We start from the raw sequence: 16116 nt of genomic DNA on the forward strand, positions 1-16116 counted from the left end.
CATCCTGGTTGGCACTGGCATTTTTCATATGATGTCTATGTAAATTAAATCCCTTCTTTAGCATGTGTCTTGTTTCTCCAATATAGCACCCGTCGACACATTGTTTACATTGACTGATGTATATACCACATTGGAAGATGAGCATGTGAAGGATTCCTTTGGGAGCCTGTGAAATGTTTTGGCATAGTTTGCAGCTGGATATATTGCAAGGATGTGTGCCACTCTCTCCTTTTTGAGTTTCTATCGGGAGCTTGCTTCTCACTAGTTTGTGTTTTAAGTTGGGTGACTAGCAAATCCAAGAAGACAGGAGGAGCCTCCACAGAAAGTCAAAGCAAAACAGCAAAAGTAGAGGCTGACAAATGCGCAAACCAATAGGGAGATAATATCAAAAAAAAGGACCCGACACAGTCCGTGTTTCGGCACCAAAGCGCCTGCCTCAGGGGTCACAATGGTGTTTGCTGATCGGTTGGCTGTTCTTTTGTTCTCTCTGTGGATTAACTTGCATACATAAAGGAATTATTCAAGCCTATCAGCTTCTTCTCAGGGAAAGTTGATTGTGACCCCTGAGGCAGGCGCTTTGGCGCCGAAACACGGACCGTGTCGGGTCCTTGATATGGATATGAATATTCTGAATAAACTGGTTTTTGATATTATCTCCCTATTGGTTTGCGCATTTGTCAGCCTCTACTTTTGCTGTTTTGCTTTAAGTTGGGTGACTGTCAGAGAGCCGGCATGGGTGGGGAAGGGAATCTCTCTTTGATGAAGAAGGGTTACCTTCAAAAGCTAATCAAAAACTGTATTAAGTTAGTCCAATTAAAAAAAAGGTATCAGCTTATTTTCCTTTCTCCATTTTAATTCTATTGATTACTCTTAAAGTGGACTAACACGGCTACCACATCTCTCTACTCAGCTTTTAGATGGATTTCTTCAATCTGTGGACAGGCCTGCGAGATAAATCCGATTGTTATAAAGTCAGATTACAGAGACTGCAGGTGGACCTCCTCTTAGGATAATGAACTCATCAGTAGTCATTTTTTCAGTGTCATTGGCTTACAGAATTAGAAGGAGGTGCTTTGGGCTGAATCCACATTCAGGTCTTTGCCCACCAGCATGGCAGCTACTGGATGCATGAAGGGTCGGTGGCGCAGAAAGGTGCGGACAGTTTCATCTCGAGCCCTGTCAAAATTATACAGCTCCCTGCAAGGGAAAACAGATTGTAAAAATATATTTAGTCTCATAGAACACGGGAGGGATCATTAGTTTCAGTCTGAGGCAATGTCCGTCTGTCTTTAGCATGTAGGCATGTAGGTAAGTGTGCTGATTAAAAGTCAGACGGTTGAGGTGCCTGTACACGATACTGAAATAAAGCTTGTTACTGAAAAGTGCAAGTTTAAGAGCAACAAATCGTTAGACACAGGCAATGGCATAGGAAGGGGGGGCGGTCCGCCCCAGGTGCACGCGCTGGGGGGGTGTCGGATCCGCTGGTTCCCTGCTCCCTCTGCCCCAGAACAGGTTACTTCCTGTTCCGGGGCAGAGAGAGCAAGGAACCAGCGGAGCCGACGCAGCTCCCAGCGACGTGCACGCAGGGGCAGATCGGCCTTCTCGCCCGCCCCTCGCTTCCTAATTAAAGTGAGAATGCGCTCGGGGGGGGGGGGGGGGGGGGGGGAAGGTGCACAGCGGCGACCCGCCCCGGCTGTCAGCCGCCCTCGCTAGGGAAAAGGACACTGGGATCTTTTATTCTATGGTAGGAGAGAGACTGCAAATGTTTGAATTTAAAACAGATAGGTAGAGGCAGTAAAAACCATAAATAGTTATTAAATGTACTCAGTAAGAAAGCATTACATACATTTTTGTTGTTTGTTTTGTGGATTCCTACAAAGATCTCAAACAAGCTGCATCATCACAACCAAGCTTATGGACTCGGCAGCTGAGAGGGGATGGAAAGGGTTAAGAGGGATGAAGTCTGCACAGAGACCCAAGGCTACTGCAGGAGAGAGAGAGCTGTCTAGACATGGAGGGAAGAAGGGAGTTATGCAAAGAGGAAAATGAAGCCCATGGGGAAGGGGTGAAGGAAATCAGTGTAAGAGGCTGGGAAAAGCATGAACAGGAAGCAGAACCAAAGGGGGGTGGGGGTGGGGGAAAGCAGTACAATCAGATGTTGGAACAGACATAAATGAAGAAAGAAACGCACACGAAAATATTAAGAAGAAAAAGAACATGTAACCATCTCTAGTGCAACCGAGAGAAATGAACCGATTTCAAATTACATGTGATATGCACACATAAATTTTCTACAACCTTCATAATGCTGCCCAAACGACAACAGATAGGGCAGCATTTCCTCCGGGAACCCTCACGAACTGGCCATCTAGATTGCACAACAGGCTGTGGCCAAAGGATTTTTGCCTCACCGTACAAGAGATCCGAGAAGGTAGCGCCGAGAAATTGTGCCTGGGGTTTCTCCCTAGCAGTCTGCTCACCAGGGACGTAGCTACGTGGGGCCACTGGGGCCTGGGCCCCCGTAGATTTGGCCCTGGACCCCCCTGCCAATGACCCTCTCGACCCCCCCCGCCGCTGCCTACTTTTGCTGGCGGGGGTTGGGGTCCCCCGCCAGCTAAGGTAGGCGACGGCGGCCGGAGGGGAGGTGGTCCAGAGGGTCAGCTGCGGCCGGGGGGGAGGGGGGGCTAAAATGTGCCCCCTCACCTCAGGCTCTGGACCCCCCCTCACGCCGAAGTCTGGCTACGCCCCTTTTGCTCACCGTAACCCAGTTACCAACTGCTCACCCTCTCAACTAGATACTGCCTCTAGCCGGGGGGGTGGGGGAGGAGGAAGAGGAAGGTGCAGCTTATACACGAGGATATACCATATTTTGGTAAGGAAACTACTTCCCCTCCCCCACACCCCAGGATGCAAAATTATAATTTAAAAATACTGAAAGTCACTGTTCTGAAATACAACATTTAAAATATAATGTTTTAAATTCACAACCTTGGACCATTCTCTTACCTAAAGAGAGGGCGGGTGAATTTCAGCCGGCCTTGCTCCGTGGCCATTTTCAGAGCGAGAGGGATGGCATCTTCCCATTTGCTCCGAATACAGAGCCGCAGCCACCTGAAAAGATAAGCAGCAGCTCGTAAGCCCCCTCCTCCTGTATAAACTCGTCCCCCTTTTCTCATCTTAAAAAGTTATTCTTAATTTCAGAGGACGATTTGTTTTATACCACAGAGGCTTCAGCTTTGCTCGCAGCAGCTTTCCAGGAACGATACAACCTGGTGCTGAGGTGACAGCAAATGTCACCCAGTTTTGATAGCTAATTTATATCGAGAGCCTGGCAATACCAGTCCCTCTGGTCTTTTATCCTTTTCCAAAAGATGCCCTATATAAGCAGTGTTTAGTTACAAGGATTAGGTTTTATCAAGTGTGCATGAAGTCCACCTTTCTGCACATATTTCAGGAGGGAATATACCTGGCCCGGATTTCAGAGTTTTTTACGGCATTGAAGTTGTAGACGTTTTGCATTCGTTTCACATGGCTCACGGGAAGCGGTTCCTAAACCAAAACAGAAAGCCCACACGTTTTAATACACAGCAGACAACACAGAAAAGAGTGAACTGGGCCCTGAAGTTTCTGGAGTAGGAAGTGGGTTGGGAGCAGAACAGGGGCATAGCCAGACCTCAACATTTGGAGGGTCCAGAGCCCAATGTGTTGGGGGGGGGGGCACAGTATGGCCCATCTCCCTGCCCCAACCCCACATACCTTGGTGGCGGTGGTCCCCAAACCCCACCAGCACTGTTTTCTGTGCATTGCGGGCCCTGTTTCCTCTCACGCCCCATGAATGCTTGGTTTTAGTGAAACTAAGCATGTGTGAAGTCACGCATGCTCGCGACGTGAGAGGAAGCAGAGCAGGCAACACGCAGAGAACAGCGCTGGAGAAAGGCTTCAGCTGGTGGGGGTTGGGGACCTCTGTCAGCCAAATTTGGGAGGACCCAGACCCCCAAGGCCCCCCCTAGCTACACCACTGGAGCAGAACCCACGCCAGAGTCCCAACTAGGGAATAGTTAAAAACTTACCCTCACGTATGAAAGTTATCTATAACGTATAAGAGTGTATCAGTATATGAGCACAGGCTAGCGAACATGCTATTCGAGTGTCTGTATAAGAGTTCTGATAATGTTTAGAACAAATGAGATTTAATTAGACTCCAAGAGAGCATCGAGTTCCTCTTATGACTTACAGCTGTAAATAGAGAGCCTACAGTGGCATATTTACATTCCTAGAATTTGAAAATAGTGGTAAGATTGTGAATTGTGTGCTTGAGGTTGATGGAGAATGTGACAGGATTGACCTTGTAACTAAATACTTATAAATTTCCCTTAGGTGTAGGGTTTATCACTATTTAAATGAGAGCACTGGTTTTGGTTTGCTCATGTGAAAATTAAAAATCTTTTGGAGACTACTTGGTGGTTTTGCTTCGCTTGGGTGAGTTAACACTCTGAGAACCTCTCCTTCACTTATAAAAATTTGTTTCAGAGTCCTTTGAGGTCAATCCTTTCACATTTCTCCATAAGTTTGCACAGAGGCAGTTAGGCCCTCCTGGGCCTAACTTAAGTGCCCTCAGTCTAGGGTAGGATGGGCAACAGCGATCTCTAGGCACTCCTCCCTGTGCCAGCTCCAGCTTCAAAACAGTGGCCATAGCTGCCATTTTGAAGCTGGAGCCTGCATGGGCAGGAGCACCTGGGAATCACTCCTGCCCACTCTACCCTAGAGCACCAGGGTATTATTAAGGTAGGCCCAGGAGGGGGATCTACAGGAGGACGGGAGCATCTTTGGAATGGGGGTGCTCTTCAGAAGGGGTGACTGCTCGCATGGGGCTTCAGGAACACTGGAGTTTACAGAGTAAAGGACCCTGCCTCCCCCCCCCCCCCCCCCCCCCCCCCAATATAGTCCATGGCTAAGAGGATCTACTGTATTTTATATGCTGCCCAGACAGCAAGTTGCATCAAAGTGAGTTAGAATACAGTACAATGTAGCCCCTTTTACTGAAAATGCAATAAAATTTTCCGGTTACCGTACATTAGTGGCAAAATTAACACAGAGTAACCAAGTCTCTGTGGTAACTGTCGGGGGCCCCAAGCTCAATTCACTTACATTTCAGACAATGTTTTTTTTTGTTCTCTCCAATGCAATTAATACCACCAATAACCCCAGCCCTGCTGAAACGGCAAAAGCCAGGCCTGGGAATAGAACCCAGGTCTTCTGCAGGACAGTGTACATCCCTGTCACCGAGTGAGCCCAACACAGTACCTGAAGGGAAAAGCTCTTACCAGTTCCAGCAAACCTGTACTGCAGCAGTGTTACGGTTACACTCCCCAGTCTTTAAAATAAGATCTCAAATTTACCTCCTGCAGTAACAGTGCCAGGAACTCAATCTGCTGATGGGATGACAACTGCTTCAGATCCTCTGAACAGAATGAGCACAGGTCACTTTCTGTGGCCTAGGCAGGAAGAGAAAACAAACTGTGACAAACTGGCGACTACTTGTATGTGACCTGGGCATAGATGAATTGCGAGGAGGAGTTTGGGCAGAAGGAGGGCAGAGTCACAACAGGTTTGTTGGTCAGTGGTTCCCAAACCTGGTCCTGGAGTCAACCCAGCCAGTCAGGTTTTCAGGATAGCCACAATAGATATTCATGAGAGATGTGAAGCGATTGTTTATACTTTCAAACAACAACAGAACCAGGGGACACAAGATGAAGCTAGAATATGGTAGATTTAAAACAAAGAGGAGAAAGTTTTTCTTTACACAGCGTGTAGTTAGACTCTGGAACTCGTTGCAGGAAAATGTAGTGGCAGCAGCTGGCCTTACGGAACTTAAAGGAGGATTATTAATTTTTTTTTTTTTTTTTTTTGGGGGGGGGGGGGGGGGGGGGTTGCCGGGTTCTTGAAGCCTGGATTGGCTGCTGTCAGAGACAGGATGCTGGGCTTGATGGACCCTTGGTCTTCTCCCAGTATGGCGGTACTTATGTACTATCTCTGCAATAGCCAAAAACAGCGAAGATGACAACAAAAAATAAATAAATAAAAACTGAAAATAACAAAAAGTGAATAAACCAAATGAAGCTTATTTGCAGCTACTTCAGTTGGACGATTTCTAGCCACAGTTTTTCATAGCGATTGTTGCAAGATTGTGCACACAGCCTTTTTAAAAAGACTGAGCTATTGCAATAAAGGTATCATTTGACAGTACATTCTTCATATAAATTTTGATACAACCAGAGAATATATACATGGTGTGTAACAGACTCCTGACGCAGGCCAGTTAGGCTGAAACACAGCTGTGTCGAGTCACATCACCCTAAAAATTTGAAGTTTAATTTTTTTTTTTTGTCTGTTTTTCACTTTTTTTTTTGTACTTCATTTAGTTTTCACTTTTTATTTTCAGTTTTTATTTTTTTATTTTTTTTTTTTGTGTCATCTTCGCTGTTTTTGGCTATTGTTTTTTTGTGAAGACTGGTTTCTTCTGTGTTTTGGACTACCTCTACTGCATGCACATCTCTCATGAATATTCATTGTGGATATCCTGAAAACCTGACTGGCTCAGGTGCCGTCAGGGCGGTTTACAATCTAATATAGTGAAGAAAAAAAAAGGAATACATAAAAAGACAAAAAATGAAATATAAACAAAGGGACATGACATGATAAGGGCAGAACTACAATCATGATACTAAAACTGGTGGGGTAAAATAGAATAGCTTTGCAAGAAACAAGCCAACTCCGACCGTCACTCAAAAGTACTATTACTGATACGTATCTGCAAATAGCTAAGTTTTTAAGTTCAGTTTTTTTAAATCTGATAGGGTAGATTACATTAACATCTTTTAGCCCGCTACAACTAAGAAGTTCTAAGTGGATAACAACAAGAAAAAAAGATAAGTTGATTTTGCTGAGTGAATCTTAATGGGCAGTTTGGACAGTAAGGAATTAGGAGCCAGGAAAGGTGTAATGGATTGTTGGAAGATAAAGTTTTCAATACAAGTAACCGAATTTTATAAGTAAGAAGGTGAGTTATAGGTAGCCAGTGCGCATCTTTGAGATGAGATGTGATCAGACTTCCTGACCTTAGCTATCAATCCAATTGCAGTATTTTGGATGATCTGATACCCACAAACACACACACACACCAGCTAGGGGAATTTACATCAGCTCTTCAGCTGGAGTAAGCACATGAGGCTTCATTTTAGCCATAATGTTAAGAGGATTTTGTGAGGCAGTTTAAGGAAGACACAGGTGTCTATGTGCCTTTATAAAATAAGCATCTACTTGGCCTCCCAACCTAGGTGACCCACGTGGGGACACTTAATTTTTTTATGATTCAACATCTTTACTCGACTTTCTTTATTTCCCCTCCTCCCCCCCTTGTGATGCAGTTAACAACAACCTATATCTCAAACCATCAACCCCACGAACCCTCCATATAACTAGATAACCTTCCCTTGACTTCAACCCTCCCCCATCGCCTCCGAACTACCCAGTAGCTCTGGTTGGAAAGAGTCTGGTTCTTGTACTCTCTCCAGCCTACCCCACTATTACTCAACCAGTATCCACTAACCACTTGTTCTGCTCCTCCCTCCCCACTTACTCTCTACCTGTACCCTGCCCCCCTTCTCTTATCCCTCCTCTCCTCCCTCCCTAGTACCCCTGGGGGGCACATATTTTTAGCAGTAAAGTAAGGGGCCCTTTTACTAAGGCGCTTAAGCACCTATGTGCATCCACCGTGCGTCAATTTGGAACTACTGTGAGCCCCGAGCAGTAATTCCATTTTTTACGTGCGTCAAATATACGTGACAGAAATATATTTTTTATTTTCTACCGCATGGCGCTAACCGGCAGTGTACACGTGCTGATGATTACCGCCCAGTTAAGTCGCAAGACCTTACCGCTAAGTCAATGGGTGGCAGTAAAGTCTTGGTCCCAAAATAGATGTGTGCCACTTTTTAATTCTGCCGCACGTCCATTTTCGGCACACAAAAAAAAGGCCTTTTTTTTTAGGTGCGCTGAAAAATGGACCTGCGTGGGTCCAATACACGCGCCTACAACAGCACAAGGTCATTTTTCAGCGCACCTTGGTAAAAGGACCCCTAAGCGCCTAACTGGTGATGGTGGGGGTATTTTAGTTACGAACGCGTAAAATCACAATAAAGTACACAGGTTGCTTGATGGTGCATACTTCAGTGGTGGGCAAGCGCATGGGTGGAGCATAAGCAGAGAACCCCAGTACACATCGAAATTATAAATTTATGAGCACTCTTACTACACCTCAGAACGGGAATTTACACCAACCTTAAATTAAAAGTAGGCAGCTATTTTCCTTTCTAAAGGGCCCCTTAAATAGTGCTTTCAGAAGCCACCCAGTTACAAAATTCCTCAGCGTGTGCGTCTCAAATATCCGTTGTTAAAATACTCACTTTGATCCATCTCTGGCTTAAGGCAATACAAACGTTGGCCAGTGTCATGTCATACCTGTAAACAGTGCAAACAAGAAAGTAACAATTATAGCAGTACATAATAAAAACAGAAGATGACAAACTATATGCTATTTCTAATGTTATAAGCAGGGGCGTAGCCAGACTTCAACGGTAGGGGGGTCCAGAGCCAAGGTGAGGGGGCACATTTTAGCCCCCCCATTGCCGACACCGCCAGTAACTCAATCCAGTCTGAGGTCCACAGCACAGCCTGGTTTTCTTAATGAATGTATGAGATCTATTTGCATGCAATGGAAGCAGTAATGCAAATAGATCTCATACATATTCATTGTGGAAATCCTGAAAGCCAGGCTGGGTTGTGAACTGAGGACCCCTGTTATAAGCTACGGTTACAGCCTAATGAAAAAGCAGAGGGCTCTATTATGCCGCCCTATGAGGTGATATTGTTCATGCTGGATCAAGTACTGGTATCACACACTGTTAAAAGAAAAAATTCTGCTCCCGTTGCAAACAGACATTCTCTCCGAGCTCAAAGCACATGGCCAGATTTCACCTTGCTAAAGGACCAAGTTGGGGGAAAGGGGTGCAATTGTCTGGAGACCCCAACCCTGCCTGAAACTGAAATTTCCAGCCTTTAGGGTCTCCCCCTAAATTTCTGCCCTGGACCCCAGCAGGGTTCACCACTAGTCCTGCATCTTGCTGTTATGCTACTCGGTTTGGCAAGGGTTAAAGCACGTTCCTCAGGTCAGTGCAGAATGAGCTGATAACAATGCTCCAATGGTAGCTTCTTGTCAAGAGCTGCCAAAGTCTTGAGGGTTACACAATGCTAATTTCATTCTAGAATGGGAAAAGGAAGGGAAATGGGACTTGATATACCGCCTTTCTGTGGTATTTTGCAACTACATTCAAAGCGGTTTACATATATTCAGGTACTTATTTTGTACCAGGGGCAATGGAGGGTTAAGTGACTTGCCCAGAGTCACAGGGAGCTGCAGTGGGAATTATACTCAGTTCCCCAGGATCAAAGTCCACTGCACTAACCACTAGGCAACTCCTCCACTGCAGCTGATACTGTGATGTCATAATGCCTCATTCCACCAATGCCTGAGCCAACCTCATCAGTGATGTCACAATGGCTTGATTGCCCAATACTTGGCTCACTTCTGATACTGTGATGTCATAAGGGAAATGGGACTTGATATACCTCCTTTCTGAGGTTTTTGCAACTACATTCAAAGCGGTTTACATATATTCAGGTACTTATTTTGTACCAGGGGCAATGGAGGGTTAAGTGACTTGCCCAGAGTCACAAGGAGCTGCAGTGGGAATCGAACCCAGTTCCCCAGGATCAAAGTCCGCTGCACTAACCACTAGGCTACTCCTCCCCCGCTGAGATTTTTGGACAAAAGAACAAACTTCCTGCTGTGTTCCTGCAGCTTCCATCAGTTTTGGAGAGAAGAGGACTTGGTAAAAAGGATCAGCGGGACACAGGTTCTGAGATTCCAGGAGGTTAAAGAACTAGAAAGGATATACAACTTACGTTGGCTTTACCGGTGGCATACCAGGACTATGCATCCAAGCCTCCCAGTCAACCTTCTCAAGGATGGCCACCTACAATATATATATATATACAGGGAAATCCATTTAGACTAAAACCTCATAACAGGTCAATTTTCAAAAAGCCCTTAGACATTCAGCACAATGTCAAACAAATGTGCTTCAACAGCCCCATTTTAGCTGGAATGCAGACTCTGGTCATACGTGCAGTTCTGACAGTATTGAATCTGGCAGCGTAGAACCTTTTCTAAACTATAAGCATGCGTGTGCATACCGGTTATCTGCGGCACGAGTGGCCAAATTACATATGTCAACATCTAAACACAGAGGCAACTCAACAATATATATCTATATCTGTGTTGGCAGTTACAAGTTGGCATATTTGCCATTTTTGGAAATCTATCTCCCCAATATTCAGCCAGCGGCGATCAGCATTTTTTGCTGATCGCCGCCAGTTAACTTATCCCCCGATATTCAGTGCCGGGCCATGTCTGGCCACCAGCACTGAATATTGGGGATATTTTTGGGTGGGCTAGGTACCCGGCACTTATATGGACTCAGCCAATATTCAGCAAGGCCGCATACAAGTTAAGCGGCCCTAGCTGAATATCCAACTGGCTGGACCACATAACTTATTTTTATTTCTTTTACTAAAGCCCCCGAGCCCCCCCTGCCAATGTCCCCCCCTTCTTTCCCTCCCAACCCTTATCAAGACCCCCCCCCCCCCCCCCCCATGAAGGTAGGCCCTCCTTCTGGGTTTACCTGTATTCCTGGTGGTCCAGTGGAGTCGTTGGGGACAGAAGCACAGTCCCTTTGCGGCGCCGGTCTAAAATGGCTCCCAGGACCAGCCCACTTAAATTGCTTTGAATATCAGCCTCTATATGCCTAAATGCCCCTAAGTACAGAGGCAGCAATCTCTCTGCATTAATCATTTTTGAGGGGGGGGGGAGGGGGCGATGCTCAGAACCAAATGCAGGCTCTAGAGGCGATTTGTGCCCGTATTAGTGAGCACAGTATAAATAAGTTATTAAAATTCCCCCTATATTCAACCAAGATCATTTTTCTGACGGACTACAGCATCAACACACTTCACAGCAAGGATCACTCTTCCTGCAGGGTCTCTTTGGGACCACCCTGCCTTCCAGTATTTTCTTCTATTTACCACCAGGGTAAGTTCCAATGTCACAAGCTTTCCTTCTGGATTCCCTGTGACTTAATTTGCAGGGAGTTTACGGTGGCAGTGTGAAACTGGAAGATAAGATTAGGGTTAATGCCAGCCAGGCCTCCCATTGGGTCAGTCTGATAAAGTCAACCCTTCCTTCATTTTGACAGTCTGTCAACCAATATAGTTATCTTTATTGAAGTCTATACCACAGACTAAAGGCACTACCTGGAAAGTGCACCTGTCTCCTCGCGTGTTATCTAAGTACAAGAGTACACAGCTGTACAATTCATAAGCTGGCCCCCATTTCTGCCGAGGACAGCTCTGAGCTAGGCACAGTGCGACTGAATGATTATGCTGCCAAATAAAAAAACCATGTGGTCATCCAGGACGGAATGACATTCGGGCAGGCTTAGTGTGCTGAGAGGAGGTGCAGCTGTATCGTGTCACTGAACCATATTCTGCCTCTGCTGCGCTTGAAGGTTACTTTGAAAGACAGCAGAATAAACTGACTGTTATAGAGAGAAATCAATGAACAAGTGAAGCGGTTTTCAGCTCTTTGTAAGAGAGGCTGAACAGAGATCATTTAGCATGGCTGCCGCAGGCTTAGTGACAGCTGGAACCATCTGCCACCAAAGCCAGGAAGGGAACAGGCAACTCCATTTACAGCGGTCAGAAGCTGCTCAGGGATCTACACAATATGGACAGCACTAACCAGGATGAGGAGATGATGCAATGCTCACAGTATGCTCCAAATTCCAAACTCTCACCCCCACCCCCCCCATCCCAGAGCTTTTGCCAGCTTCCACCCTATTGAGTTAAAATCTTTCACCAGTTTTCTGCATCCCATTTATCAAAATCTGTATTCAAAAACCAGAGTGAACAGGCACAGACTAGAAGAAAACTTAACAAATCAGTCCCTCTAGGTGGAGGAGTGGCCTAGTGGTTAGGGTGGTGGACTTTGGTCCTGGGGAACTGAGTTCGATTCCCGGCACAGGCAGCTCCTTGTGACTCTGGGCAAGTCACTTAACCCGCATTGAGCCCGCCATGAGTGGGAAAGCGCAGGGTACAAATGTAACAAAAATAAAATAGATACTATTGGAGATTCTACATGGAATGTTGCTATTCCACTAGCAACATTCCATGTAGAAGGCTGCGCAGGCTTCTGTTTCTGTGAGTCTGACGTCCTGCACGTACGTGCAGGACGTCAGACTCACAGAAGCAGAAGCCTGCGCGGCCACATTGGTGATCTGTAAGGGCCAACTTCTACATGGAATGTTGCTAGTGGAATAGCAACATTCCATGTAGAATCTCAAATAGTAGCAACAGTGGAGGAGTGGCCTAGTGGTTAGGGTGGTGGAATATGGTCCTGGGGAACTGAGTTCAATTCCCACTTCAGGCACAGGCAGCTCCTTGTGACTCTGGGCAAGTCACTTAACCCTCCATTGCCCCATGTAAGCCGCATTGAGCCTGCCATGAGTGGGAAAGCGCGGGGTGCAAATGTAACAAAAATAAGGATGCCAGAGCTAGAAAAGCACCAAGTATACTTTTCTGAACTTCCAAGCAATCTGGCTTCTTCCAAAGCACAAGATAAAAACAAAAAGCAGGACACAGTTCCTTTAATCATAAATAAAAAGAATTCCATGCACTTTATAACTTGGTCGCTCGGCACATTAAGAACAAAAAGGTCCCTTCGTTCTTTGAGAAAAGGATCAAATTTTTTATTTTTTTAAAACGTTTTAATGCACAAGGAAGAAGTTTGGTTGCTGCACACAACATCTATTTTATATCAGAACACATCTGACCCCTGACGCAGGTGCTGTGTACCGAAACAAGGCCCGTGTCGGGTCCATATTGGAAGATTGACCTTTTTTGTTAGTTTTACAATTAAAAGGAACTGTGTCCCGTTTTTGAAGGCTCTTCGTGCTGTTTGTTGTATCGTGAACTTTTGTTTTGTACTTTGGACCCTCTGTCCTGTTTTCTTCTAAAGCACAGGAAGGCTCAGGAGTTTTATTTATTCATTCATTGTGCTTCCTCCACCTCTCTAGATTAATAAATTCCAAATTCCTAATTGGGAGTCTTGTTTGATAACAAGGAAAGAAAAACCCTAAACTCAATCCATCCAAAATTCAGCGCTATTTAACCAGCCAGGAATGGCTCCCACTCGGTTAAATAGCACTTCACCGGCTAGCTGCAAAAATTCAGTGGGGGTTAGCCGGCCATCTTCTGCTGAATATTGGCGGTCAGCATGATATAGCCGGCTAGCTGCTAATATTCAAACTCTGGCTAAGTCTTATGGCCAAATGGGGCCACATAAACCTCGGGCCTACCTTTGGCCGCTATGAACTTAGCCGGCTAAATTTACAGCGTCCAAAAAATAAACCGGATATTCAATGACGATCACCAGAAATGGCCAGGCATTGAATATCCGTAATCACCGCCGACTGCGGGACTTAGCCAGGCTGCCTCCTGCAGTCTGAATAACGGCCCCAGTGATTTTTACAAGTTCCCTTAAATGACTTGTAAACTAAAGTCCAAATCACAAATTATGGCGTAGGATCATAGACCAGGCCAAGCCGTACTATTGAGTGACTGTGCTTTGCACATGGCCCCACTTTTTAGCCCCTATTGATTTAGGCAAATGAGTCCCCACAACCCTCATAGGCTGCCCTTGCCATAAATGATTGAATTAGAACAAGTCTCAAATGCATAAAGCTGGTTTATTATGATCATTACAACATACACGATTGATTCTTGTATTAGACAAAACTGGTGCAGTTACCATACCAACTATTTTATACTAATAGTCAATATCAGCTCTATACTGCAATGCAGAAAACTTGGGTTCAGTTTCTGGGCCTGGCTTCTGCTTGCCTAGGATGTTGTGGAGGTGGCCTTTGAACCCCCTTGTGGACAGGGTCAACCCTAGCCATTAGACACCCTAGTCCGAGAGCCACCAAAAGGGCCAGGTCTTCAGGATATGCTTAATGAATATGCATGCGAGAGATCTGCATGTAATGGAATTAGTAGCCATGCAACCCTCTCATGCATATTCATGATGACTATCCTGAAAACCTGGCCTCTTGGCAGTCCCCAAGCACTGGAAGTAAAGACCAAGGCCCTAGGTAAACATTTAGCTGTGAACTGTGTCCCATTCCTCCCACCTCAGGGGCAATTCAAGGCCTTAACCTTCCCCTGTCATAGTTCAGCATATTCCCTTCACCTCCCTTCCTCCCCCCCATGTGATCAACATTTCTCCTTTCCTATGCCCTTGCGCTCACCATCAGCTTCTCTTTCTCCCCCCCCCCCCCCCCCCCCCCCCCCCCCTCCTTCATCTGGGCCTGCACTGTTGCTGCCATCCTCCCTCTTTTGGGGCTGAAGGGAAAATGAATTTGGTACCGGTATGTTGTCCAACCACATGCCCCTGCTGCAGCACTCTCATACCCTGTTTGGGATTTTTTGTGGGGGGGGGGGGGTGAGGGGAAGCAGGACATGGCAGCCCTCACCTATGGTTAAAGACCCTGCACCAGCACTGAATCCACGTCCCTTCAGCCTTGGAATAGAGGGCAATGAAATGCTGCACTCCTGTTGCTCTACCACCCATTAAAATACTGCTGCCCTAGGCAGATGCCTAATCCAGGGCCAGCCCTTCTTGTGGAGCCGGTACAGAGGGGAAGGGAATGTACTGCTACATAGCTAAATGCAGAAGACACAGGCAGCAGCTAATACTTGGCCTAAGGTCTACAGAAAAATACAGGCCGAACACACTTCTCTTTGCTCAGGAATATAGAGGGGGAAAAAATGATAGAGACAGTCAGCTGACAGCTTATGGGCCTAACTGGTTTCTAATGCTAAGGAGCAGGTCCATGTGCAAAAAAAAAACAACAAAAAAAAAAACAAACTTGTTCTGTTATAGCAAAAAAGTTAATATGTAAATGAAGTCTCTAAGAATAAATCACATCAAGAATCTGTGGTCTCTACCACAAAACTTGGCAGAAGTCTTTCTAGGGGGAAAAAAAACCCCAAAACAAAAACCAAGAAACTCTAGTCAAGTAGCAGGTGGTGGACATTGAACTGATAATGTCAACCAAACCAGCAGTAACTGTTCTCTGTACAATACCTGCTTCCATAGAGCCTGTCTGGATAACCCTCCTGGCATTTGGTTCTTCAGAGAACAATACCCAGAGACGAGACCGACTTGAGAAGTTGAACCGTAGAAGACAACTTTTTAAAACCATAAGGGGAAGGGGGCTAAATAACAAAACATTACCCCTTCTTGGATACAGTGAAGGCAGCTGCTTAATATTGGGGGTACTCAAGCACCCACAAAGCTGACACTTACTGTATGACTAGCCATCACTTTTTACTCTCTCAGAACGGTTGAGAATCAAGAGGTCCGAGCATAGTTTTTGTTATGGGAGTTCATAGTACATGCGATTAAAATTAAATTGTACCGAAGTGAAAGAACCTCCACCCATCTGGGACAGCAGGACGCTGAGACCTTTTACTTGAGCCTACCCAGTCCTCGGGACACATCCAGCAAGTCATTTTACAACATGGTAACTAGGGACCGCACATATGTTTTAACAAGCTGGGGTGTAACCACTCTTCACGTGAACTGGGCAGCGCCACAAAGATACGTTTTTTTTAACTTTCAAAGTCAAGTGCATTTTTGAACAGCGCTGTATGTAAACAATTGTGGGGCAGTGCGTAGGATGTGCCTGAATGGCATTATATGAGTGGAAAATTTTTTTAAAGGCGGTTAGCTTAGCAGAGTTTAAACAAGGTTTGGATGGCTTCCTAAAGGAAAAGTCCATAGACCATTATTAAATGGACTTGGGGAAAATCCACTATTTCTGGGATAAGCAGTATAAAATGTTTTGTACATTTTGGGGATCTTGCCAGGTATTTGTG

General features: G+C 45.6%; 1 protein-coding gene across 1 annotated transcript in view; it reads right to left on the reverse strand.

Annotated features, from left to right (window-relative positions):
- Positions 1 to 849: 849 nt before the first annotated feature.
- LTA4H (leukotriene A4 hydrolase) overlaps positions 850 to 16116 on the reverse strand; it is a 51778-nt gene continuing 36511 nt past the window's right edge. The window contains exons 14-19 of the mRNA XM_030214797.1: positions 10024 to 10094; positions 8466 to 8520; positions 5400 to 5495; positions 3467 to 3549; positions 3007 to 3111; positions 850 to 1197 (exon numbers count right to left, since the gene is read on the reverse strand). Coding sequence (XP_030070657.1) covers positions 1059 to 1197; positions 3007 to 3111; positions 3467 to 3549; positions 5400 to 5495; positions 8466 to 8520; positions 10024 to 10094 — 549 coding nt within the window. The 3' untranslated portion in view covers positions 850 to 1058. The remainder of the gene's footprint in view (positions 1198 to 3006; positions 3112 to 3466; positions 3550 to 5399; positions 5496 to 8465; positions 8521 to 10023; positions 10095 to 16116) is intronic.

Source organism: Microcaecilia unicolor, chromosome 9 (assembly GCF_901765095.1).
Source record: "Microcaecilia unicolor chromosome 9, aMicUni1.1, whole genome shotgun sequence".
In the NCBI taxonomy this organism is placed as follows: Eukaryota; Metazoa; Chordata; class Amphibia; order Gymnophiona; family Siphonopidae; genus Microcaecilia; species Microcaecilia unicolor.